The 23,862-nt window shown below is 53.6% G+C and overlaps 1 protein-coding gene across 7 annotated transcripts in view; it reads left to right on the top strand.

Annotated features, from left to right (window-relative positions):
- KCNAB1 (potassium voltage-gated channel subfamily A regulatory beta subunit 1) overlaps positions 1–23,862 on the top strand; it is a 72,559-nt gene that overhangs the window by 20,540 nt on the left and 28,157 nt on the right. Inside the window, exon 1 of one of the 7 annotated variants that reach the window (XM_055723212.1) lies at positions 808–1,973. The exons of 5 other annotated variants lie outside the window; for them this stretch is intronic. In XM_055723212.1, the coding sequence (XP_055579187.1) occupies positions 1,753–1,973 (221 nt within the window). In that variant the 5' untranslated portion in view covers positions 808–1,752. Of the gene's footprint in view, positions 1–807; positions 1,974–23,862 lie in introns of those variants that run through there. One more of the 7 variants, XM_005440148.4, reaches the window with a different exon arrangement.

The raw sequence follows: 23,862 nt of genomic DNA, 5'->3' as shown, positions 1-23,862 counted from the left end.
TGCAGGGGAGGAAATTGAGGGTTTGTCATCCTGAGTTCAGAGCAGGTTCTCATCACCGCACCAGTGTGTCCAGCTTCTCTCTCTGTGCTACCGCTCCAGCTCCACCTTTGTGTGCCTTTGAGCAGGAGAAAGCCTGGGTGTCACCTGAGTGGCTGGGGGTCCCCAGAGCTAGTTCTGCCCCAAGGACAGGGCAGCAAGCAGGAGGTGGGCAAGAGGACCCCTGGAGGTGCCCCCACCCTTACCCTAGCCCACCTAGGATCCTGGGGGCAGCCTCAGGAGCAGGGTGCAGGGATGCCTGGGGGACCATTTCCCACCTGTGCAGGGCTGGGGAAGGGACAGCAGGGTGACTGCAGCTGCAGCCCTCACCCACCCACCCACGCTCACCCGGTGGGCACCTTCTCCTGTGGGTCTGCACCTGCGTTGTGCCCAAACCACCGGTCACTCCCTCCAGGGCTGCTCTGCTGGGTGGCAGCGAAGGGCAGGGGTCCTGGGGGTGACTCGCAGCTGCCCCATCCCTGCCTCGCCCTCCCACCGCCGCTGAACGGCTCGCCAGCCCGGGGGCGGCGGGGCTGCCTCCGGCACCCAGAGCTGGCGCCCCAGCAGAGGTGGCGGGGGCGGTGGGCACCGGGGCGCTGGGCACCGGGGCGCTGGGCAGCGGGGCGGCCGGCTGGGGGCTGGGCTGGCTGCTCCGGCTGCAGCCCCGCCGCAGCGGGGACCGCGGGGGCTACTTCGAAGACTTTGTGCTGCGGCTTGTTTGTCTGGCGATGCTTGGGGCAGAAGGGATTAACCCCGGCACTGCTGCGAGCGTGGGTTTGCAGGCGGCGGGTCCGGGTGCCAGAAACACGGGATTAACGTGCGAACTCACTGGCACACGGTAGCACAGCCATTTTTCTCCCCCTCCCCTGTATTTATTCCCCACGCACACACACGCGCTAATTAGCCCATTTTAGCACCGAATTGTTCCCCGCTATAAGAGGTCCTCTTGCTTAGCGATGCCGGCAGCTGTTTTGACGGGAGGCACCTGCCCGAAGCGCCTGCCTTCCCCCTGAGCACAAAGGAGGCCCGTCCCCAAGCTTCCCGCAGGATCCTGACGGGGCCATCCCGGGAGCTGCTGCAGAGCCGGCCCGCGCCGCCCCCCACGCCCGCTGCCAGCCCCGGCGCTGGGTGGGCTGCGCTGGGTGGGCTGCAGCGGGCTGCTGCATCGGCGCGAAGGAGGACGGATGGATGTCGCCGGTCCGTAGGGGCTGGCCAGCGGGTGGATCTCCGGCCGGCGAGGCTGCCTGCTCAGCAGTTCATGGTCCAGCGGGCGCTGGAGCCAGCGCTTGCAGCATGCCTGCATCGATTTAAAACCAGCCACCAGAAGCAAGCCTGCATCGAGCCAGAGCGGCGGCCGCTGCTGGCGGTTCATCATGAAGGAACAGCTTTATGCCTCTGGGAGCACCTGACTGGATGGATGCTTTTGTCTCAGCTGCAGCAAATTTTGTGGGGGGAGACCTGAGAGCCAGCTGAAATCCGCTTGCGATTGCTTTGTCAAGTTCGGGGCTTCTCTTCTCCCGGCATTGCAGGGACGCAGCCCGGCTCCCCCGGAGACCCCCGCTGCCTCGGCTACTTCTGTGAGTTCAGGGTCGGCAGGACCCCTGGGCAGCGTCTGGGACCCAGCCCTGCGCTGCTGGGCAGCCTGCAGCCCGCGTCAGGCCGGCCGGGGGCTCTGGCTGCGACCTGGACGGTGGCTAACGGTGTACGGAGGGCGCGATGCAAGTGTCCATCGCCTGCACAGAGCACAACTTGAAGAGTCGAAATGGTGAAGACAGGCTCATCAGCAAGCAGAACACCACTACCCCAAACGTAGTGAATGCAGCCCGGGCAAAATTTCGGACAGTGGCTATTATTGCTCGCAGTTTGGGGACATTTACCCCTCAGCACCACATTTCATTAAAAGAATCCACTGCAAAGCAAACGGGCATGAAATATAGGTATGGTGACAGTATCATTCTTTGTTACCTTGCAGTGTGATAGCTCTTTACTTTGCCTTTAAAGAATTGCCTGCCTGGATGCATCTGATTTTGCAGAGGAGCTTTCCGCTAAGGTTATTAATAGATTTTTAAAGTTGTGCATAACTGAGTAGCATTTGGGTGTGACTGTTTTCACAGGCATATGTACATGTGATTTTATACAAAAAAACAGTTGCCTGGCTTAGATTATATACAGCATTGTGAATTTTCAGCAGTGGTAAGATGGTTTCCATTAAGTGTTTGATATAACTTATATTGGTACTAATGAGCAGAAAAATCAATTAGCAAAGCATGTTTGAGACTGGACAGGAAAAGTTAATTTGCAGTACGTTGTATGGAGCGAAGAGCATCTGCCTTGGGTACCATTTCATCACGGTGATCGCTTACTGAATTTCAAAGCCAATTTTAGGAGAAATGCAGAGGAAAAAAAAATAATCATGGGCATTCTTATAAAATGCCCTATGCATCTTGCAGGTTTTTATTCCTCCTAACCCAGGCAGGAAAAATAATGAATGGCTGTGACTTCAGTCTGAAGTGGTGGGTGTGGGCAGCTGCTGAGCTTCCCTGTCATGCCTTTAGCTGAGAACGAGAAGGGCCGGTATGCTGGGGCGGCTGGCTTTTGCCTCTTCGGGGTGTCCCTTTCAGCAACTAACGGGTGGGGTGGCAGGCGCTGGGGGAGGCAGCAGCCTGGCGATGCTCTGCACCCCTCCATGAGCAGCCCTGTGCAGAGCAGCCCGGTGGGCGGCACCGGGGGGCTCCATGGGCAGGGCAAGGGGTGCAGGGCTCCGGGCGATTTTAGCCATGCTCCTTCCCAGCCTATGGAATAATGGCCGATGCTCCTGCATGGCCATACCTGCTCCGGGGGAGCGGCACAGGGTGAGGATGCCATTCTGTAGTTACGCTGGTTTTATGGTCCTTGGGACTGATGCAAAGCCAGGCTGGCTCTAGCATGGTTACGCGAAACACAAGCATGTGTGCAGCCCAGCCCGAAGCTCGGTTTAGGCAATCCTGCAGTTCTGAAAATGTCATTATTAACTCTCCAGGAACCGCACAGGTGGGGTGTACAGCAGCAGGGTGACTGGGATGCTTGGGTGTTATTTGCTGTGAGTTGCTCGAATGGCTGATGAATAACGGGGTGGCTTTGCCCGAGGGGAAGCCTGGCCTTTCCGACTGCTCGTTCCTGTTGTTGGGCCGTGACCAACTTTTAGCAGGAGCGCTACACATTCCTGCCGCTTGCTCCCCGGCATGGTGTCGGCAGAAGTGGTCCAGGCAGTGCTCCCGTAGCGAGCCTGTGGTGAGAGCAGAAATGCTCATTAATATCTCCCTGTGTGAGATGCTGGGGGTGCATGGTGGGGCAGGATCGGTGCTCCGGAGGGCTCCGGCGGGGCGGCAGTCCCAGCTCCTGGGTGTTGTGGGCTCTGCCCCAGCTGTGGGAAGTTTGATATTGGGGGGATGGTGGCAGATCCTGCCCAAGGAGAGGCAACTCTCAAAATCAATATAACTTGTCCTTTAATCAGCCTCCCTGTGGAGCCGGGGCTGGTGGAGCAGTGCCCGCCAGGATCTCCCCATGAGCCCTCTCCCCTCCTGCAGCCCAGTCCAAGCCATTGCACGTCCCTGCCTCAGCTTCCCCCGTAAGCACGGCTGTGGTGTCCTGTCTTTGATCATGTAATTCACAGACATGATCTGTTACCAAGTCACTGCTTCTGCTCGTTAGGCTTATGGACAGAGTCTACTAATTGTCAGCAGTTATCTGCGCTGATTTCCCACGGGCTGCCAGTGCTATCAGTGTACCAACACGCCGGGTAATTGCAATTCTTTGCTACCCACATGACACCAACGCTCCTGCATCCTCTGAAGTTGGGCCTTTGTAAATCCTTTCTGGCTTGTTTCTAGATAAGGTTTCAATACCGAGGGCTGGGTTCTCCAGCTGGTTCAGCACAGCCCTGGCGGCTCCCCTGGCTTGGCTGCCTGGGACCTGGGGAACTGCATCAGGAATAGCAGCTTGGTGACGAGGTTGATGTTTTATCTTTATGACTAATCCCTGTTTCTGCTCCCAGATCTCCCCGTGTCTAGAGCTGATTTCTCCCCCAAGAAATGAAGTGGAGGGGAATCTGGAGGAAGAGCTGACTAAACCTCCAGGCTCAGCCGTGCTGCTGCTGAATTAAGATAACCTTTAGTTAGGGGAGATGCCCACCAGCGGCAATGGAGCTGATATTTCGTGTTCACCTCTGGGGATGGTTCCTCGGTCCTGGGGAAATCCAGTGCCCGGAGAAGCCGAAGGCTTTTCCCAACGGCTACAACAATAATCCTGTAGAGTCCTCAGCTCCCTTACATCTGAAGCTGAAGTCCTTCCCAATTAATCCTCTCCTTGAGTTATGTCTCTGGTGCTAAACTATACAGTGGGTGCTGCTTAAAATGACATGTTAGCTCAGCTGCCCCTTGTTTTAGGCTAAAAATACCGATAGCTGGTCCTGCTGAGACCCTGCGCGGTGCTGCCGCCCCCCTGGCAGGGCTGCCCGCGGCTCCTGCCCCGCTCCTGGGCTCTGCCCGACCCGGCGCTGCCACCCCCGGCTGCCAGGCACTTCCGGTGCCAGGGTGATTATGTAAAAGGGAGAGACAGTGACTACGCCTGTGACAGGGGATGGGGGCGGGAGAGGAGCCAGCTCAGGGGCTTTTCAGCAAATGACATGTTTCTGGACCCGTTCCAGCTCAGAGACCTAACTGGAAATGTAAAAGACAAAGTTTACGGGAATAAATATGTTCATCGGGGATCATCTGCAAATATTAGGACTCAGGTGTGTTCCCGCAGCGTTCGTGTGAGCAAACCTCTGCTTTGCATTTGCTAAATCTCATTTTGCATCCTCCCTGTCAGGTTGTGGCATCAGCCGGACGGGACCTCTGCTGTCACCGCCAGGGACAGCCCCAGCTGCCCCCTGCGTGCGGAAGGTGAACTGGGAGGGAGGCTGTTCCCTTTTATCCTTTTTAATGCTCCGGTTCAGTCCTACTAGTGAGCCTGCCCAGATGCTTGGGCAGAATATTTGGGATCACTTCAAGTCTTTCCTTGAAAATGATGTAGTTGCAGTGCTTGGCTTGGAAAATTGCAATCTGCCACACCACTGCTGAAAACAAAGGATGTATTTTTGCATCCCTCCCAAGCACAGCACGGGAGGAGGGCTGGCAGGCTGGGTCCTCACCCGATCTGGACCATGAGAAGGTCACAGCCTGGGTTCTCCTCCCACCTAATTTGCTGTAATTTGAAAAAAAATTATTATCCCAATTCAAGGTGTCAGTAAAGTGGATGCAGCCCTGATCCTGGTGCATGGGGCTATTTGAGATGTTCCACGTTACCACAGAGAACAACTTCTCAAACTGAGACTGGTCCAGCCCGCCCATGCTTATACTGGCAGCCTTGCCATCACGGATGCGGCAGGGCAAGGCTTCGCCTCAGAGCATCCCGGCTCCCCGCCAGCCTGCTCCATGCCCAGGATGGGGCTCAGCTCCAGCTCCATCCGCTGCACTGCCGATTCGGGGCCATCAGCAGTTCAAAAATAGCCTTTTATGAGAGCTCTGCCTGTGCATGGGCACGAGGGATGCAATTTACAAAGCTCAACTATCTATTTGTGTTCATAAATAATTGATGGTGGCAGCTATGACTATTAACTCTAGTGCGAGCCTAAACAACAAAAAAAAATTAACCGCAAAGACAAGCTGGTGGAGTTAACAGTCCGTGCTCACCCTGCAGCTTGCACAGAGCCTGGAGCAAGGTGCAGAGAGGCTGGGCACCATCCTCTGGAGGGGAGACCCGTTCCTCCCACCCAAGGTGGAATGTCCAGCCCCACCTTACAAGCCAATCATGGCCATCATGCCCATGCCACCGCAGCGCCGGGGGTCCTCCTGTGCCACAGAGGCCTCAGGGTGAGTGTTAACGATGGCTGGCAGAGCTAGAGGGAGGCAGCAGCAATTATAGCCCGTGCAGGGAGGCCAGGCTGGGAACCTCGTCCCTGCTCGGCCAGGTCTGCAAAGGACCTGTCCTGCTGCTGCAGGCGCCGTGGGGGCAAGTGCTGTCTCAGTCGCTGAACACTGGGTGTGCAAGGATGGCATGTCACAGTTTGCAGGGTCTGGAGCAGCTTTAGCAATGAAAGACCTTCCCCAGCCACCCATGCTGTGGAGCTCAGCTACCTGCTTAGCACCGGCTGCTGCTCTGGAGGGCCAAGCACCAGCATGAACCCGAATGCGCACGAAGGGTCTGGAGGAGACCAAGCTGGCCAAGCACACAGTGCTGCTGCCTGTCCACTTCCTTCTCCTGGAACACAAAGTACCTCTCAAAAATGTGGGTGCCCGTGTTTACAGCAACCCCAGTGCAGGGTGCCCTACTCAATATTTTTCTTAGGGTTTTTCCTGGCTTGCTGCCTGGGTGCTGCTGCTCACCAGGCTGCAGGCTGTGGGACCTTCCAGCGTCCCCAGTGGCACCACCACGAGGCGGTGCCCTGACCACATCTCAGCAGAGGTCATTCCATCCTGCTGGCTAAAAATGCATCAGCAGTTTGAAGGCATTTTTCTGCACTGTGTGCCTGAAATTCTGGGTTATTGTCAAAGTGCATTACGAAAGCGCTGCTAATGCATTGCATCGCAGCAGTGGGTGTGTTGCTCCGGTGGCTCCGGTGGGATGGCTCTCTTCCCCCTCCTGGAAAGGTGGCTGCAGGCTTGACTTAGCCAGGCTCAGAGCAGCACATACCAATTACAGACATTAAAGGGCACAATAAAAGTACTACAGCCCAAAGAATTCCCCATCCCCCTTTTCTACCTAGGTAAATATCCACTGATAAACGTAACTAAGATATGTAGCAAGTATCAAGCTCTCAGTCCTGTGGTTAACTCAGACTGTTCCAGTGCTGTGGGCTGGCAGGTCCCAGCCCGGAGGGAAGCAATGCTCTGGAGCACCTTCCCTGCCAGGGTCAGGGTGGGCAGGAGAGCAAACCTGCTTGTGGGACACATCTCACAGCATCCCCCTCCCTGGAGACGTCCTTGTGTAGCTGCTGAGGAGGTGGAACACCTGCAGGGGGGACACGGGGCCCTGCAAAGACTCAGAGCCATGGCTGAGATGTGTGATTGCCATCAGGAAAATGACTTTTGCCTCCGTGGTCACCAGCGGTTTCTTCCACTCCTTTGTAGGAGTGACCTGTGGGGTAGAAGCAAAACTCACAATGCTTTTATTAGGGTGCAAATTTCTTACGTAGAAACGTGGTATGATTAACACTAGAATTGTGTTGTAGCTGTGGATTATTGTGCAGCTCCTGTGCAACGTGCCTGGCTGTACAGCTGGCACAAGTGTGGGCTTAGAAGAGTCAAAAGCAAGCTGCCAACCTGCCTGCTTTGGAAACGCACACAGGTCAGCCTGGGTTGCAAAATTAGTTTGGAAATAGAAGATAAAGCTCTTACACTTTTCAAGGGCTGTAAGGGAAAGCAGGCATTTCTTAGCAGTGTTTCAGGAGTTGGGTCTTCTTGGTTTTGTATCATACTACAAGCATTAACCACAATAACTACCTCATATATTTAGGAAGACATGCTTTATTTAAGTCTTGCTGCAATTATGAGTAGTTTTAAGCACTCACATGCAAATGGCACAATTATTTTTATATAAATCTACGTATTATTATGGTAGCTCTCCACATCAGGTTGATTTTTATGGCTCATTGTCTGATCTTTGTTTTACTGCTGTAAATTAGGAGTAATCCAGTGAACAGAATGGACTTACACTGAATTCACATTGCTTTTCCCCCCAGGACTGTAGCTTATAATGGCTACAAAGAAGGCAGGAATAACTCAAAGAAGGAGAAAAAGGAACCAGTTGAGTAAACAAAATCTGCGTTGATTTGTGCTGCTCTCGAATTCCTAATGGCTCTCCAGGAGTTTGTAGCTGCTAAGTAAGGCTGTGGGTTCCGTGTGGTCTGCGTTTTGCTTGTCTCATTACACTGATGCAAAAGCCGTGTTTAACATTGCAATGTTAAAACCAGCTTTAGATTTGAATACACATTTAGTTACCAGGTAAATGCTCAATATATGGTAGTGCATGGAGTTGGTCAATGTATGCTCACTCCCTGGCTTTCATGTCTCGTCAACAAAGACTTTGCAGATGTCTGGGCTGAGTGTAAGCACAGAAAATGTATCTCCTCTTCCAGGTTTCAGATAAAGCAAAGTTGTCTTTTCTGTTTGCCCAAGCTGACCGCCCAGGCGGTGCCTGCCTGGCTGAGCACGGCTGCTTCCCAGCTGCCCGCACCAGGCTTTGCTGCCGGAGGAGCGATGCCCAGCGCTGCAGTGCCTGCAGGCTCTGCCCCGCGCGCTGCTCCCCACCCGCAGCAAAGGGATTTCTTCTGCTCAGGGTCTCTCCTTCTGCCCCCTTTCCCCTGGAGACCCAGCCAGGCCAAGAACCTTCTACATTAACTTTAGTGACTTGCAAAATTGATTTATAGTGCTATTTGCAAGTATTCCAATATTCTTCATAAATGTTTCTAACCTATCAGGCACTTTGAAAACCTCTGTATGCCAGCTTAATTACAGACCCTCCATGAGGTCTAGCTCAGGGAGAAATATGTCACCGGTGGGAGCGGTGCTGGCTGGTGTCAGCCCAGTGCAGGGACTGCTGTACAGGAGGCGGGTGGCAGCACCTGGCATTCACCCTGCCCAGTTGCGCCGTGACCGTCCCCGCTTCCCCGGCTGTGTGGCATGCCAACTGTTTCTCATGACTCCCCACGGAGCAAGCTCTGGGGATGCTGGCTCGCCTGTCCCAGCCTCCAGGATGCTGTCCTGCAGTGCTGGTAGCACTGGGGGCACTGGGAGGGGACAGCAGCAAGCCAGGGCTTGGTCAGCCGTCGATTCCCACCCACCCATTTCAATCCCAAGAGAGAGCGATGAGCTAAGGAGAACAAGATTGAATTCAAGGGCAAACGGTGTTTTAAAGAGCGTGCTTTTCATGTCAGTTTTGTTAAGCAGAAGCAAAATGATGATATTTTAAGGAAGCTTTTCAATAATGCAATGCTATTCTGGTGATGAGCCGCACAGCCTCTCAAAGCTCGCCAGCGGCCGGGCCGTGCAGGGCAGTGGTGCAAGGGCGCGGGAGCAGCCTGGGCAGCTGTCCCGGCCACCGGCGGGTGGCTGTCACAGCACTGCCGCTGCCTGTGCCCCCCGCAGCCGGGCTGCACTCTGCCGAGGCGGGGGGGCTGGTGGCTGTGCCCCTGGTGCAGGGCAGCTCCCTGGCTGCTGGTGGCTGCAGCAGGGTCCTGAGCGCCTGGCTGCTAAAACGCACCCTGCTCCACTCTCCTTGTCCCCAACCATTCCCCGCAGCGTGGTATTTTCCATTTAAAATCTGCATGACAACGTTAATCTAATGCTTAAAAGGATGGAAAAAAGATGTAATGCAGAAAACTGCTAATTTGATTACTTGTGAAGCGCACAGTTTAAGATATTTAAAATGTATTATTTTAGCATGGCTGCTTTGGCAAAATCCAATTTGAATTTCGAGCATGCTTATTTTTATTTTAGACTAACATTATAAAAGGCCATCTGTAGAACACGTTTGTTAAGATATTACTTCTCAGTAAAGAAAAGAAAACGTTCTGCATGCAACTCGATGTGAGCCCAGAGGTTACAGCTGGGGTGACATTTTGCCAGCTACAAGTCAGTGGGCATCTCTCTGCCTGGGGTCCGGCGTGTGCTGAGCACTGTGCCGGCAGAGGAATGACTCCCTGGAGCTGTTTCTGCAGGTCATGCTCCAGCAAAGCTTTCCTACGCTTCAGTGTTTGGAAACTAACCAGCAAACCAAGGTCTGTGGTGGGTAAATACCTGATGTAAAATCAGCAGATGGTTTGGATGGATCTTGCTAATGCACAGAGGGGTTTGGCTGCTGTGTCCTGTCCCTTATCCCAGCCCTGCTCTTCAGGGTGGTCCAGGTGATGCTTCCCACCGCTCTGCAGGAGTCAGGGCAGCAGTTGGTGGGAGCCTCTGGAGGGGTTGGAAAGTGTTTTCTCCTGAACAAACCCAATTTAGAAGTTGATCAGAACCTGCTCTCCATCCACAGCCTCCACTGTTGTGCTCACTGTATACCCTCTGGAGGAGACAGGGAGGATAGCACAGCAGCCCCTGTGATACTGGGGTGGCCCAGGGCATGAAGGAGATGGCAGCCCTTTGGGGTAGGCTGTGCCCTGTCTGCTGTGTGCTGGGGTCACTCTGGGTGGCTGGTGGGACGCACAGCTCGGCTGTCCCACAGCGATGCCCTCCCACTGCTCCCCAGCCAGTTGCTACTGCAGCAGCATCCCCTGCGGGAGATGCAGCATTGTCCCTCAGGCAAACCAAGACTTGCTCCTTGTGGTATCCAAATGCATTAGAAATTACTTTCAAGCTATTTTTGTAGCACTATAAAACCTCCTGGCAGGCAGGTGGGAGCAGGGAGCAGCGCCTGGTGTCCAAGATGCCTTGCCTGGGTGGCCGGGTGCTCAGTCAGGGCTCCACAGCCACTGCGCTAAGTTCCATGAGCTATTTTCTTGCAAAGGTCTGCTCAGAGAGCAAACAGAAATAATCAATGGGACACAGGGCTTGAGAAGTGGGATCAGCAGTAAGCTTATTGAGAAATAAGGACCTGAAGCTCCTGGAGGTGCTTTGTACGTGGCACCCCAACAAGGTGCTGGTGCCTTGCCTCTAGCAGCACCCAAAAGGAAAGCCAGCGTGCATTTAATGCCCAGTTTTTGCTTACGGCATGCAAGAGTGGTGTGAGAGACTGTCGCAGGGCCTAGCAGCAGCTTAAATTCAGCTGGATGCAACACAGCTGGAGAGCCTCAGGTTGAAGAAACGGGATGGCCTCCTTGCACGAGACGGGCATGGGAGAGCTGGGCTGCGGCGGCCAGGATCGCCTGCCCAGCTACACGCTGCTCATCAAGGGGCTGTGTAAATCATTACCAAAAAATGTGCCCTGTATGTAAACAGGCTGCTGTAGAAGTCTTTGGCATATGAAATTATAAAACCTTTATGGCCCACCTGTATTTTCCTGTTGGCATTACATTTGCCAGAAAAACTAAGCACTGCCTGGTCGGCTCCAGCCGTGCCGGCTGCAAAACTGATTTCCGAACAGCTTCAGAAGTGCTTAAAACCTGTCAGAAATGCCCTTTCTCTCCGAAAGGTAAAAGTCCTGCACAGTAATTAAAACAAAACTGCGATTATTTTTCACAGTGGTCTCCCTGACTCGGCCTGCTTGTTTTTACAATAGTTTATGCAAATAGCTTTTACCTAAGTATTTATGCAAGAATAAATTGCCCCTGCAAAGCGAAAGGCTGCCCTTCCCGGGCCGAGGCGCCGTGGATGCTCCCGGCTGCGCTGAGCACCCAGCCTTCGTCCCAGACTGCTCGGGGTCCTGCTCGTTAGTTAGTCTTGCGATTCTCTCAGAATTAGCCTCTCCTGCCTGTGGAGAAAACACATGTTTTCCAGTTTCAGCTTATTCAATCACTTCAGCTTAATGACTAATACTTTCCAAGGTGGGTCAATGGATGGGGAAGGAAAAATCAGTGACAGGCTTTTACATTTTTTATTTTTCCTCTTTCAGTCTGAGGTAGTACAGAAATGAGAGAAAATGGCATCTGTTATTTACAGCACCACGGGAGGTGTTGACTAGTGACAGTAGAGTCAGCACCCTGCACAAACCAGGTACGATTTGCTTACTAATTTCCTGCGAGTGTGAAGTGGAATCGACGTGATCAGCGCAACAGGGTGAGGCACACGCTCCAGGTTTGCTGGGTCTTTGCCCAGCCCTCTGAGATCCGTAGCACTGCAGGGCTGGGTACCACTGGAGGGTGATGGGGAAGCTGTGGATGAGCCTGTACCCAGGTGTGATGCAGAGCTCCCTAGTCCTCCCTTATTTCTCGAAATAGTGTGATTCATTCAAGTCCCTTAGGAACTGAAGATATTTTTTTTTCCCCCAAAGATAACATAATTCCCTCAGACACTTGAAATTCTGCACTTTAAAAGCATCACTGCAGAATGACAAATATTTTTTCTTTTCCCCTCTTTCATCCTCGGGTCCAACAGCTGATGAAACGCGGTGGGGGCAGGAGAGCCGTGGGCTGCACAGCATCCCCGGATGCGGTTGCTGGGATCAGGGCCCCCGAAGGAGTTATTCCCCTGGGAACACCAGTGCCAGTGCTGCCCCCGCTCTGGCACCCCCACCCCCACCCACGCTCCCTGGCAGGGAGCAGGGACGCACAGCTGCTGCCCTCGCACCCAACTCTCCGCAAGCATTTCTGTCCGGCTGCGGCGAGAGGGTGTCCCCGGGGGCCAGCTGCAGCCTGGGGTGGCACGTGGCTCTGCTCCGGTGCTGGCACCCAGCTGGCCGCGGGCTGCTCTCTGCAGGCTCGCCGGGCGCCCGGGCAGGAGGGAGGGAGTGGGCAGGAGCGTCGCATGCCGGAGCCTCGGTCATGGCACAGATCCCGTGCGGGGAGGCTGAGCACACCGGCACGTCTGCCAGAGCCGCGCGCGGCAGCCCCTGCGCTTGGCTGTGGCCCATCTATTTTGCCTTATCTACATTTTAATGCGTCATCTGCAACTTTTCTGAGGATGCAGCCAAAAAAAAATTCTGGGGAATTTCAGCTGAAGCAACCACCTACACACCCGGTGGCCCTACGAGTACAGAAGATGAGTTGGGAAGTGTGAAGGGAGCCAAGAAATGGCTCTTTAGGCACCTGCTTGTCCCCTCGTGCTGTCCATGCCTAGGCTGGCTGCCCTCCTGCACCTCAGCCGGACGTTTCATTGCCCAGGACCCACCTCCTGGCTTCACCGCTGCTGTTTTTCAGCCGATCAGTACTGTCCCATTTTGCCTCTGTGGTTATTCCACCAGCAGCAGGGGTTTTCCTATTTTGTATCGTTGACCTAATACTTAACATCACTGCTGCAGTGCCGGGTGGTGCTCAGCGGTGCACCTGGGACGGCGTTGTCCATCCACTCCCACTCAGAAACAGCTTAGAAAAGCAGTGCTGCTCCGGGAGCACTTCACCACACTGCTGCAGGCACGCATGGTTCAAATCAAATTCTGTTATTTCTATAATGTCTTGGGTAGAAGAGGTTACAAAGCAGTCTGCAAAGCAGCAAACATAAGCACGGTCAAGCACTGCAAGTGTAGGATTGAACGTTAAAGCAAATTTAAGAGCGCCTGTGCTCAGCCAGGGGAATAGATCTGCATTTTCAGCTTGCTCGGGTATCTGTTGGGCTATCTATGCTGGTCCAGCTTCTTCTACAGCTTTGCACATTCATCTACCCTTCTTATCACTTGAAAATAGTTTAAAATTTCCTGAGATTTGATGCTTTGCACAAAATTTTTTTGGATTATTTTTGGATTATTTCTGGTTTTGCCACAGCTTTGCTGCTTGAAGGTGCCCTTGACCCCTGCCCACAACAGCGCCATGGCTCAGGTGCGGTGCCTTGGCCTGAGCATTCGAAGAGCCCGTGGCCATGGGCGGTTGGGCACAGGCACAGCCAGGTGCCACGGGCACAGCCAGGCACCACAGGTCTGTCCTGGCCGGGGTGTCCCTGCCAGGTGGTGGGTGAAAGCGCCTGTGCCTGGCCTGCCCACGCTGACTCCAGCCTGCCCGGCACTGCAGCGGGGGCTTTCCCAGGGGATGCTCCACAGCTGCCCCATCCCCCTGGGCCGCTGCTGGGAGGCACGCATGCTGCCAGGAGCCTCCGTGATCCTCCGACATGCCTGCACGGAGTGGCTCGGGTGGTCTTTCAACTCGTAATAGGGTGAAACAATCTCCATTTAGAAACAGGGAATATTTCTGAGGGCGAACAGGAAGGGTGTAGAGGTGCTGGAGGGTGGCCAGAGCAGGGCAGTGGAGCTGGGGAAGGGGCTGGAGCACCAGTCTAATGGGGAGCGACTGGGGGAGCTGGGTGTGCTCAGCCTGAAGAAAAGGGGCTCAGGGGGGACCTTCTCACTCTCTACAACTACCTGGAAGGTTTCAAATCCCAATCTGCAATAAACAGTTTTCTAAGTAGAACGTGACTGGCTTGCCAGGCAAAGTTGAAAGCATCACCTGAAAGCGGCCAAGGTGGCTCGTGAGGCATTGCGCTGGGTTTTGTAGCATTACCCACAGTGAAGCGGAGTACAGTGATTTGTACCTGCTTGTAAGCAAGGCTTGCCCAGGGCATGTAGGTGTCCCGGCGCACACAGACCTTCCTCGCTTTGTTATCTCGGCACGTGTGAACGGGTTTAAAATACATAAAACAGTGAAAGCTGTGATTCTGCATCACTGCAATTACTGCTAATACGGGTGGTAATTTAGTGGAAACTGCTGTGCGTGTTGTGAAGTGTTTTGTTCGCAAAATGGGAGACAGAAACCATTATTTTTCTCTTTTCCCACCCACACCACTTAGAGACAACCTCCAGCCATCAGAGCTTGCTAGAGGGGCAGCCACTGATTGTCTAAAATCTGCAGGTCTTTTTGAGCTGATGAAGCAAAATGAAATCCAGCCTTAAAAGCAGGAAACCATCCAGGTTAATGAAAGGAGAGAATTAACACCTCCGTGTTGCCTCACCTCGGTTCACAGCAAGACTTAAGTTTATGCACTGGGGGCTGTTGCAGCCCGATGAATCGTGATGAATAGCATTCACATGGCTGTGATTTTAGGAAGAGCTGAGCATCTTCCCGGGGTGAGGCAGGGAGCTCAGGAGCCCAAGGAGATGCTGGCGGGTCACCCTAAAAGCTTGTGAGGAGACGTGGAGATGTTGTGTTTTCCCACACCACCCAGAAGTACAGTGTCTGTGCTCAGCCGAGCTGTGCCATGTCCGCGCTGCGCTCCGGTCTGGCATGGCCAGGCTAAGGAGCTGCCTGCACGTGTGTCTCAGGGGTTGTTCAGAGGAGCAAAAGCCCTGCACACGCCATCAGTAGGACCGCATTGGAGGGGTAGGTCTCACCAACTTCCCAGCTCTGGGGGCACCTGAGAGCAATGTCACCCAAAGCTTGGACACTTGCAGCAGGAAGGCTCAGAAAAGGCTCGGTGGTGGTGGGGAGGAGAGTTCGACTGGGCAGGAGCGGGGTGGCCCCTCTCCTCCCGGTCCCTTCGCTCCCTGCCACGTCGCGCTGGTTTGCACAGAGCACCCCGTGCCCTGGGGACCCTGCAGGTGCAAAGAACAGCCCCTTCCCCATGGGGCAGGGACAGGTGTGCCACCCCACCTTGCTGGGTACAGCTGGGGAAATTCAGGGAGCCACAGCTGTTCCTTGTTGCCCATTTTAATGCAAGCACCAGGGATGAGGTTGGGGTTTGTGATTGTCACCAGCTCACTTTGCTCCAGGGTGCAGGGCAGCTCCTTCCAGCATTTGAGTGGGGAGGGAAGCAGGCTGTGATAAGGAGGATTCATCATCCTGGGAAGCAGCAGCCAAACCTAAGAGGGTTTCATATGGTCTGGAGCAAGCAGAAGCATGAAGGCCAGGCTCCCCCGTATGGCACTTTGCTGTTCCCCACTCCACGGGTCACAGGCGAAGGACACTGAATGTGCTGCAGCGGGAGAGGGCAATTGGAAAGGGCTCTGCTTTCATCGGGTTTTTGTTGTTACTTGAAACTGCCTCTTTTTTTCAGGGAACAAATTACATATTTTATTCATTTTCTGTGCAGAAAGGAATGGTTCTGGAGCACTAAAGGGGATGTTTCTAAGCAACGTTGTTTTTCCCACCACCAGCTTCAGGAACAGTGACTTTTTTTTTTACGTTTTTTGTAGCAATAAGCCAAACTATCTGCAGTTTATATGCAGGAAAACCTTGTCATAGTTTCCCCAGTTTTGCTTAATCAGAATGGGGGTGCTGTATCGTGGCCCTGGGGCTCTCCCCACACCCAGGAGGGTGCGTGCAGGCGTGCTCGGGGGGCTATGCCATGCTTGGGGTGCCCTAGCCCCTCCTTTCTGTAGCAGGGGTGGAGGACATCCATGAAGACGCCCGTGTGGAGGTCTCTGCACCTAGAGGTGCCGATGCCTCTCACCGAGGCTGTCTTTGTGCCCTTCCCGATTCCCTCTGCTCCATTCAAAGCCCTTATCTCCCCTCCCACCTCCTTCCCCCATCTATCGCTCTCTGCATGTTTTCCACACGCTGGAATACTTAGAAATGCCTGGGGAGCACCAGGTTTTGCATCCTCCGCACACCTCCCTCGTGCCGAGGCCGTCGGTGTGGCCGTGGGCACTGCGGTGTGGGCGCCCGCAGCCGGCAGTGCCCACATGGGGGATGAGCGGAGCCCCCGCGGCCCTGGGATCCACACCCACCGGCCCACCCTGGCAGCCCCTGGGGCTTGTGAAATGGGGTCCTGGGGGTCACCCACCACCGGTCCCGTGCAGTAGCCATCCGCTCGGCTTTGCACTTCTGGTAGAAGTTGGCTTCTGTGGGCAAAACCACCGACACAGGGCAATTAAACTGGGGTTGGAACAAGCCAAAAACAGCATTATCTTGATTTCTGTAGAGCTCTCCTAAGCCTGATGATTCTTCTGTGGGTGTGGAGTCAAAAATGTTTTAGTCATTGTATGTGTTATTGCAGAGATTTTATTTAAAACTTATGTTTTTCCTTAGAAAAACCTCTCACACTTTCTCTCTGTCACTTCTGATAGACAGATAGATGGACAGATGGATGGATAGATGGATAGATAGATATATAGATGGATAGATGAATAGATAGATGGATGGATAGATGGATAGAGAGATAGATGGACAGAAAAACAGATGGATCGATGGAGAGATAGATGGGTAGGTGAATAGATAGGTGGATGGATGGCTGGATAGATGGATGGTTGGAGAGATGAATGGGTGGATAGATGGATAGATACATAGATGGATAGAGAGAGGGATAGACAGGCAGATAGAGAGATAAACAGATGAGTGGATAGACAGACAGATAGGATGGTTATCCTGATCCCATTGTACAGATGGGAATACTGGAAGTAGATAAGCTTAAAGCAGGGTTTGCTCAGCACACCTCAGACTGAAGCAAAGCTGCTCGGCAGCTTCATCTTCCAAGCAGCCCAACTGTCACTGCTTTAAAATCTTAAACTCTTTGTTTTTAGCCTCCACCACTGTTTTGGAGATATTTCCCAGCTGGCTGGATGCAGGGTCCGGGGGACTGTCAGCACCCAGAGCTGATCCCAGCTGGGATCTTGGCTGGGTTCAGCTTTAGCTTTGCTAAAGCACTAAAAATGCACATTCATGAAACGCAGCAGGTAAGCTCAGCCGGCTGTCAGACACTGGGTGAAGCGCACCCGTACGTGGAGGCAGATGGCTTTGGATTGAACAGGAGCTGCATCCCCTTCCGCAGGCTGCTGGGGCCGCAGGGGGTTATGGAGGCAGAGGGTGATGCAGGCCCGGACACCCGATGGCATGGCAGCCCTGCAGTGGGAAGGAAGGATTTGGACTGATTTGGCTGTGCGTAAATGGAAGTGACCTAACACAGACTCTCCCCAGACGATGAAGGGCAGCAGTGAAACAAATCTCCCACCTGGATAACCAGGCTATATTTTCTTATAATTGCTTTGACCCTTAACAATAGGAGGAACCACGTGTAGGTTAATGGGTTGATTAATGAGCACAGGTGTCTCAGACCATAAATCCCTGCAGGGAAGGTGATAAATGCTAGTTCAGCTGGCTGTGTTTCTGTGCAGGGGACTTGTGATGGGCCTCAAGCTGCTGATCTGCCAGCCACGTGCTATGGGAAGCATCTGGTACCTGGGTGATGCTGGGGGTGGTGCTGGAAGATTAATGGTAAAGGTTGGATTAAAGAAGAGGGTGCTCTTCGTCACTGCTTGTTGAAATGCAAGGTGAAATGCATTTTCTCTGCACCAAGGCTGGGTGCTGGGGTAGGTGCTTTTCTCCTGTTGGGGTACTGGGGGAGCTGGGTCTGTGTTTTTGGGGCCCTGTCTTGCTGGATGTGGCTCAGGAGGGGTGGGGAAAGTACCTGCCTGGGCACAGGGACCAAGCCTGGTGGCTGCTTATAGCTCCCTGCAGCCTGGTGTTTGCTGCCATTGATGAGCTCTCTTACCAATTCCCCTACACTGGAATTAATTAGAAGTGAGTAATTACAATTGCTTTTTGCCCGGTGCCACAGGAGGCAAATACCATTCCTGCCATATGGTATGGGCTGCTTTGCAGACAGCTTTTCTCCCCTGCTTTCTCCACCTTTTTATTAAAGAGGCTGTCAACTCTGAACCCCTCAGAGCCAGCCAGGTGCTGGTGTGCCATGCTGCTGCGTGCTTGGTGCTGGTGGCAGACCCAGCTGTGGCTCACGGTGATGCTCAGCTGCTGGGGATAGGTGCCCTGCCAGCAGCGTGGGAGGGTGTGGGTGTCACTGTGCACAGTTTTGGGGGGCTGCTCTACCCCAATGCCTGCAGGAGGTACCTGGCACTGATGCAAATGTGGGGCTTCAGGTGCAAGAGCTGTTAGGCACTTAACCAAAGCCCTGTCCTGCAGCTGCCCGGCTGCACAGAGCCCAGCTCGGAGGGCGTCCGGCTATTGCTTGTCCCATGGGAGACTGAGGTGCTCAGCTACAAAATGGGGACCTGCCCCTCTGCTGACAGCCAGGTGCCTCACTGGAGGGGTGCCAGGTCTGGGGGTGTCACGAGGTGTTCAAGGTTGTGATGTGCTGCCTCATCAATGGATAGCCATAAAGATGTCACCATGGTGGTTTGTTTCCGTTTAACCAAATCTTCTCTCTGAATACCTTCTGCCAGAGCTAAGCCTTGTCCTCCCCAGGGCCCCCATGGCTTTCCAAAAGCTCTCCAGCTTTCCTCTCGTTTCTCATGGCTCCCTGGGATCCCTGTGCCTGCTCCTCCTGGGAGCTCTCTGCTCCAGGCTCATCCCACCCACCCCTGCTCACGTCCCTCCTAAAGCTCCTGGTTCTGCCGGCCGCACGGCAGGGGTGGATGGCTCAGCCTGACTATGCCACCCGTGACCCGCTCAGAAAGGCACGGGGGGGCACGGGGCAGGAGTCGCTGCCTGAGAGGTGTGTGTATATGTATACGTGTAAATCATATGTTCCTTTTGGTCTCGTTCAGCTTGGACTGCGCTGTCAGCATTTACCCTTCTGAGGAAATAACGGAACTAAAAGTTACCATAAAAGCCATGAAGGGGGCGGTGGGTGAGCACAAGAGGGAGAAGGAGGATGGGGGCTTGCAGGTCTTGGGCAGCCCACGAGGCTTTGGTGGGGTGAGGCTGGGCACTGCTGGCAAGGATGCTGTGCTTCTCATCAAGTGCAATGTCACTCAAAAAGGTTTCCCTCAGCTCAGTGAGGCAAGCCCTTAACGACCGTGGGATTACAACCGGCTACCCTCCACACATCCTCAGAATTAATTGGGACCACAGCATCACAGGCAAAGACTGGGTTTTTTTCAGCAAGAAATGGTTTAATATTACTTAAGAAACCCACCCCAACAACGGGCTTAAGCAGAGGAGGCCTGGAAGAGATTTGCAAATAGCTCTTCCAGTGAAAAGGCTTTCCTAGCAGCACAGTGGAGTGGGATAGAGGAAATAAAAAGCTTTGGTCAAATCCTGCAGAGATTCCCCAGTAGGAAAATGGTGGAGCCGGTCTGAGAGGAGGAGCTGGTGAGCTGGGCGATCGCCGAGCAGCTGGGAAGGCCTGTCCCTGCACAGAGGGATGGCACCCTGCACCCCGCGCTGCACCCACGCCTCTGCTGGGCTGGGCTTTGCAAGGTAAGCCTAGCTGTTACCCCCTAGAGAACGGGGAAAGCCCTGCCACGGGGCTGGTGTGGCAGTGCCCTTCGTGCCCCTTTCCCTTGCAGCCTGAGCCACTGTGTGCCCGTCCCTACAAGCTCAGGGAGAGCCTGTGAAACTCCAATTTGTAACGAGTTCCAAGTCTATCTGTATAGAGAAATCCTGTACAATTAACCCTTACTTGTATTCTGCTGTTACGTACAGGTTTAGGCTGATGAAGCGATGCCCACGCTCACCCTGGGGCTGTTAGGGAGATTGCAGGGTAGCTTGAGTAAGGCTTTTAATAGCAAAACCAGCAGTAAGGGGAAAACAATCCAGCTGACTTGTAAGTCTTCCTGCTTTATAATTTCAGGAATGACTTCAGACTTGCAGGTAGCTTGCAGCACTCTAGGATGTTATTCTCATCAAATGTCCTTCCTAGGAGGGAGTTAAATGAGTTTAGGATCGCTGCACAGTCAAATTAGTCTCACTTTTCATCGCCAAATATTCATCTCGATTTTAAACCTTGGATTCTTCTCTTGTTAACTAAAATTCATGTTTCAGACATAATCTAATCTTCCTACACAGCCACATTACAAGAAATAAGTCCTCTGGGAATGGATTTCACCCTCCTTTGCTCCTGAGACTCTTGAAAAATTAATTTTTTTTCCCTGCCCTTTTACTGCCAGGCTTTACTCCAGATGCCTCTTGTTGCTCTCGTCCCTCTGCATTTCTGCAGAACACATGAGTTTCCTCTCTTCCCTTCGTGTCACTCTTTGACTTTCTCGTGTCAAACCCTGTCTCCTCAGACATGTAACAAGCTCTTGCCCATCGTTAGAAATCTGATCTCTCTCTCTAGGATTTGCCCATGCTTTTGCTCACAGCAAAGTGGCTAACAAGCAAAATGCTATTTTTCTTTTCACCCCCCATCTTTGGGGAACTGAAGGCTTTTGCAGCCCTGAGCACGTACACAGAGCTGGATGCTGGCTGTGCCCATGGCAGCTGGGCTCCACACCCTTGCGCTGGCTGGGGTCAGCCCCGGCACCTGTCTCACAGAATGGGTTCTCATTTAGCTGCGTGTTTCTAGCAAAGCCAACCTGTGCAGATGCAATAACCCCTTCACCTGCAGGCCTGGTGCCTGCTCAGCTGGGGGGCTGCCTGCTGGACCACCAGGCAAAAACCCCCAAACTCATCCTAGGCAAAATCCCTACAATGCTGGGTACCACAGCTGTGAGCCTGAGGGTGATGAAGGAGGATGAGGAAGAAGCAGGCGCAGGTGTTTTATGTGCAACACTCTCCACTAGTGAGAAAAACCAAACTTTATTTTCTTGGTGAAGACCTGCCAGGTGGCAGAGGGGTTAGTAACCAGTCCTGTGGCTGTGCTGTGTGCTTGGATCCCGCTGCTTGGGTTGCTCCTTTCCAGCAGGAAGGTGCCATTCCCGGCTGGCTGTGGGGTCCCAGCTCCGGCAGGCACTGGGCTAACGCCTCCTTCCCAGCCTTTCCCCGCTGGGGCCGTTTGCACGTGCTGCCTGGTTGTTTGCATGGTGTTGGCTGGCGTTTAGCAGCAGCAGCTGCTCCTGGAGGCTGCTGGTACATGGATGCTGCCGTGGATGCCAGCATCTTGGAGCAGTGCTGCCCATCAAACGCTGCCAAATACCACGCTTCCTTGGGAAATGGATGAGCCTTCTACTTGGAAAAGCCTAGGCAAGGGAAATGTCATCTCTCCCTGTGCGCTGTTTTGGTACCTTGGTGTATTTTTAACAACATCCCTGAGCTGCAAGCTGTGTTTTCAATGAATCAGGCATTAATCTCCCGTGCTCGTTAGCCTGGCGCAATCTGGCAAAGCCACCAGTGCTGCGGGGACAGTTGTTTTGGCTCAAGCTCCTGGCTGCGTAGGGAAAATGTCACCTTTGCTTTATGCCAGGGAAAAAGAGCCATGTTAACCTGGCATGCAAGGCTGGGCTCCTGGGGGGCTTTGTGTGCCCACATCTTTCACTGTCTCCTGCTCTGCTTGGCCCCAGGCACTGGCATGGGGCAATGCTGCTGTGGTGTGCTCACTTGCCCTGATTCTGCTCCCTGGAGAAGGTAACTGGGAAGATTTAAAGTTAAGTTTAAAATAGGCCTTTCATAGAGCTGCAATCAGCAGAAGCAGCATGGTGTGTCCCTTCCCTTCAGAAAGTAAGTTAGTGTCCTCTGGCCTTCGGTGTGATGAGCATGGCTACAGATGTCCCTTATTAAAGGTCTCTGTGGCCAGGGTGCTTCTGAAGCTTGCACAGCTCCTGCTGTGGGCACTGAGCAGGCTGCATGATGCCCCTGCCGCAAAGCTGCCTCCCTTGTGCATCCCCACTCCTGTGCACCTTTCCCCATCCCATCTCCCCAGGAGGCTTTTCTGGCAGCCGGGCTCAGCTGCCTTTGGCTCTGCCAGAGCCTGGGCTATGGCTGAGCATCGTGCTGGTGCGGCAGCATTTGCCTTTAGGCTTTGGTTTTAAAAGAATTCAGGATGTTGAATACTTCTGAGTGTTGCTTGTGGTACAAGTTTGGGATAAAGTGAAGGCAGTTTCAGGTTGGCACCTAGAAGCAGTGTGGAAGGTGCCTGGCAGGCTGCGGGGACGGGGTGCTGGACTGAACCATGCTGAGCTGCACGGCTGCAGATCGCCCAGGCAGCCAGGTACAGCAGCAGATAAAACTGGTGCTGCTCTGCATGGTGGGGTTGGGCAGTGATTTGTGAGGAGCAGTGCAATGGCTCCACTTCTGCAAAGTGCAAGGGAAGCTAAATACTAGCGAGAGGACAAACAAGATTGCTGTGCTAATGGAAGAAAAAAAAAAAAAAGCATGTATAAGAGAGCTGATTTTTAATCAGCTGCTTCTAGGTTAGCAAAGTGATCCTGAGAGACTGGAGGGTTTTGCAATGTCCTTTTTAATGGCTACTTCATCCCTCAGCAGTGCTGACTTCCAATTTGAAAAGAACTTTTTTTATTTTTTCCCTCCTGGAAGAGTGATTCAATAGTGTCAGCATAAACCCCCAGGAGCAGTGGCAGTGCCAGGTATCTGGGAGGCGGGCTGGGCTGCTCCAGGCAGGCAAGGTCGGGGCTCAGAGATGGAATAACCTGCTCAGGACTGTAACAGCAGCAAATAGCACTGCTGGCACTGGCTGTGGCACAAGTGGGATGTCGGGTACCACTGCTCACGCTGTCCGTGGGGGAACTCTGTCTCCTCCCCGCCTGGCATTAGCAAGCACCAGAGGCAGATGACCAGGGCAATAATGCTGATGCGCTGGCCTGTAACTACTAACAAAAAGATGTATGAAGACACCATCTTCCTCTTTCCACCTGGAGCCAAGCACTGCCGGTGGGACATGGCTGTGCCCAGCTGCCACATCCCATGCACTGATGCCCACGGGTGGGTGTGGAGCACCACACTGGATCTGGTGAGACAGACCTTGGGCTGTCAGGGCAATGGCCTCCCTACAGTGCTGGCCAGGGGCTTCAGCATCCCCCAGGGGTGTCAGCTCAGCAATAGCTGAGGGCCAACTCATACAATTATAAAATTAAATATAAATATAAAATACAAAAAGATCACTTCTAGCCTTGAAAATAGTGCTGAGAGCTTCCACCACTGGCCCAGCAAACCTCAAGCTGTCTGTGACGTCTCAGGAGGGTGATGGCAGGGACCCCACCTTCCCAGCTGATCCCCCCCATCCCTCGGAGGCCCCTGCACACAGTGGGCACAGGCGCTCGGGCAGTTCAGCCTGGGGAGGATGCTCAGCCCGTGCCGGCAGCACACCCTGGGTTCCATCGCAGTCACGCTTGCTCGCCTCTGTCCCCATTGCTACCCCGGGCACTGCTCCCAGCACCGTGCATGGGCCGCGCCGGCTCAGCGCTGAGCGGCTGAGTTGTCTCGGACCTGGGAATTAGTGCGGCAGAAGCACAAAGGGCTATTTCTCTCCAGTTACTTAGAAACCAACCACTGACTTGATTTGGCAAACTTGCAGCTTCTGGGCATGTGTGCTTGTATATATCTGGGTGCGTATATCTATATATACATGCACATGTGTGTGTAGCATATCTTCACATGTACACACACCTGGAGGCTGTGAAACAGATGTAAATGCATACATATATATATTTTCGCTTGGTGAG

Source organism: Falco cherrug, chromosome 11, assembly GCF_023634085.1.
Source record: "Falco cherrug isolate bFalChe1 chromosome 11, bFalChe1.pri, whole genome shotgun sequence".
NCBI classification, from domain to species: Eukaryota; Metazoa; Chordata; class Aves; order Falconiformes; family Falconidae; genus Falco; species Falco cherrug.
The sequence above is the reverse complement of the archived record's forward strand: the minus strand, read 5'-3'. Positions and strand labels throughout refer to the sequence as shown.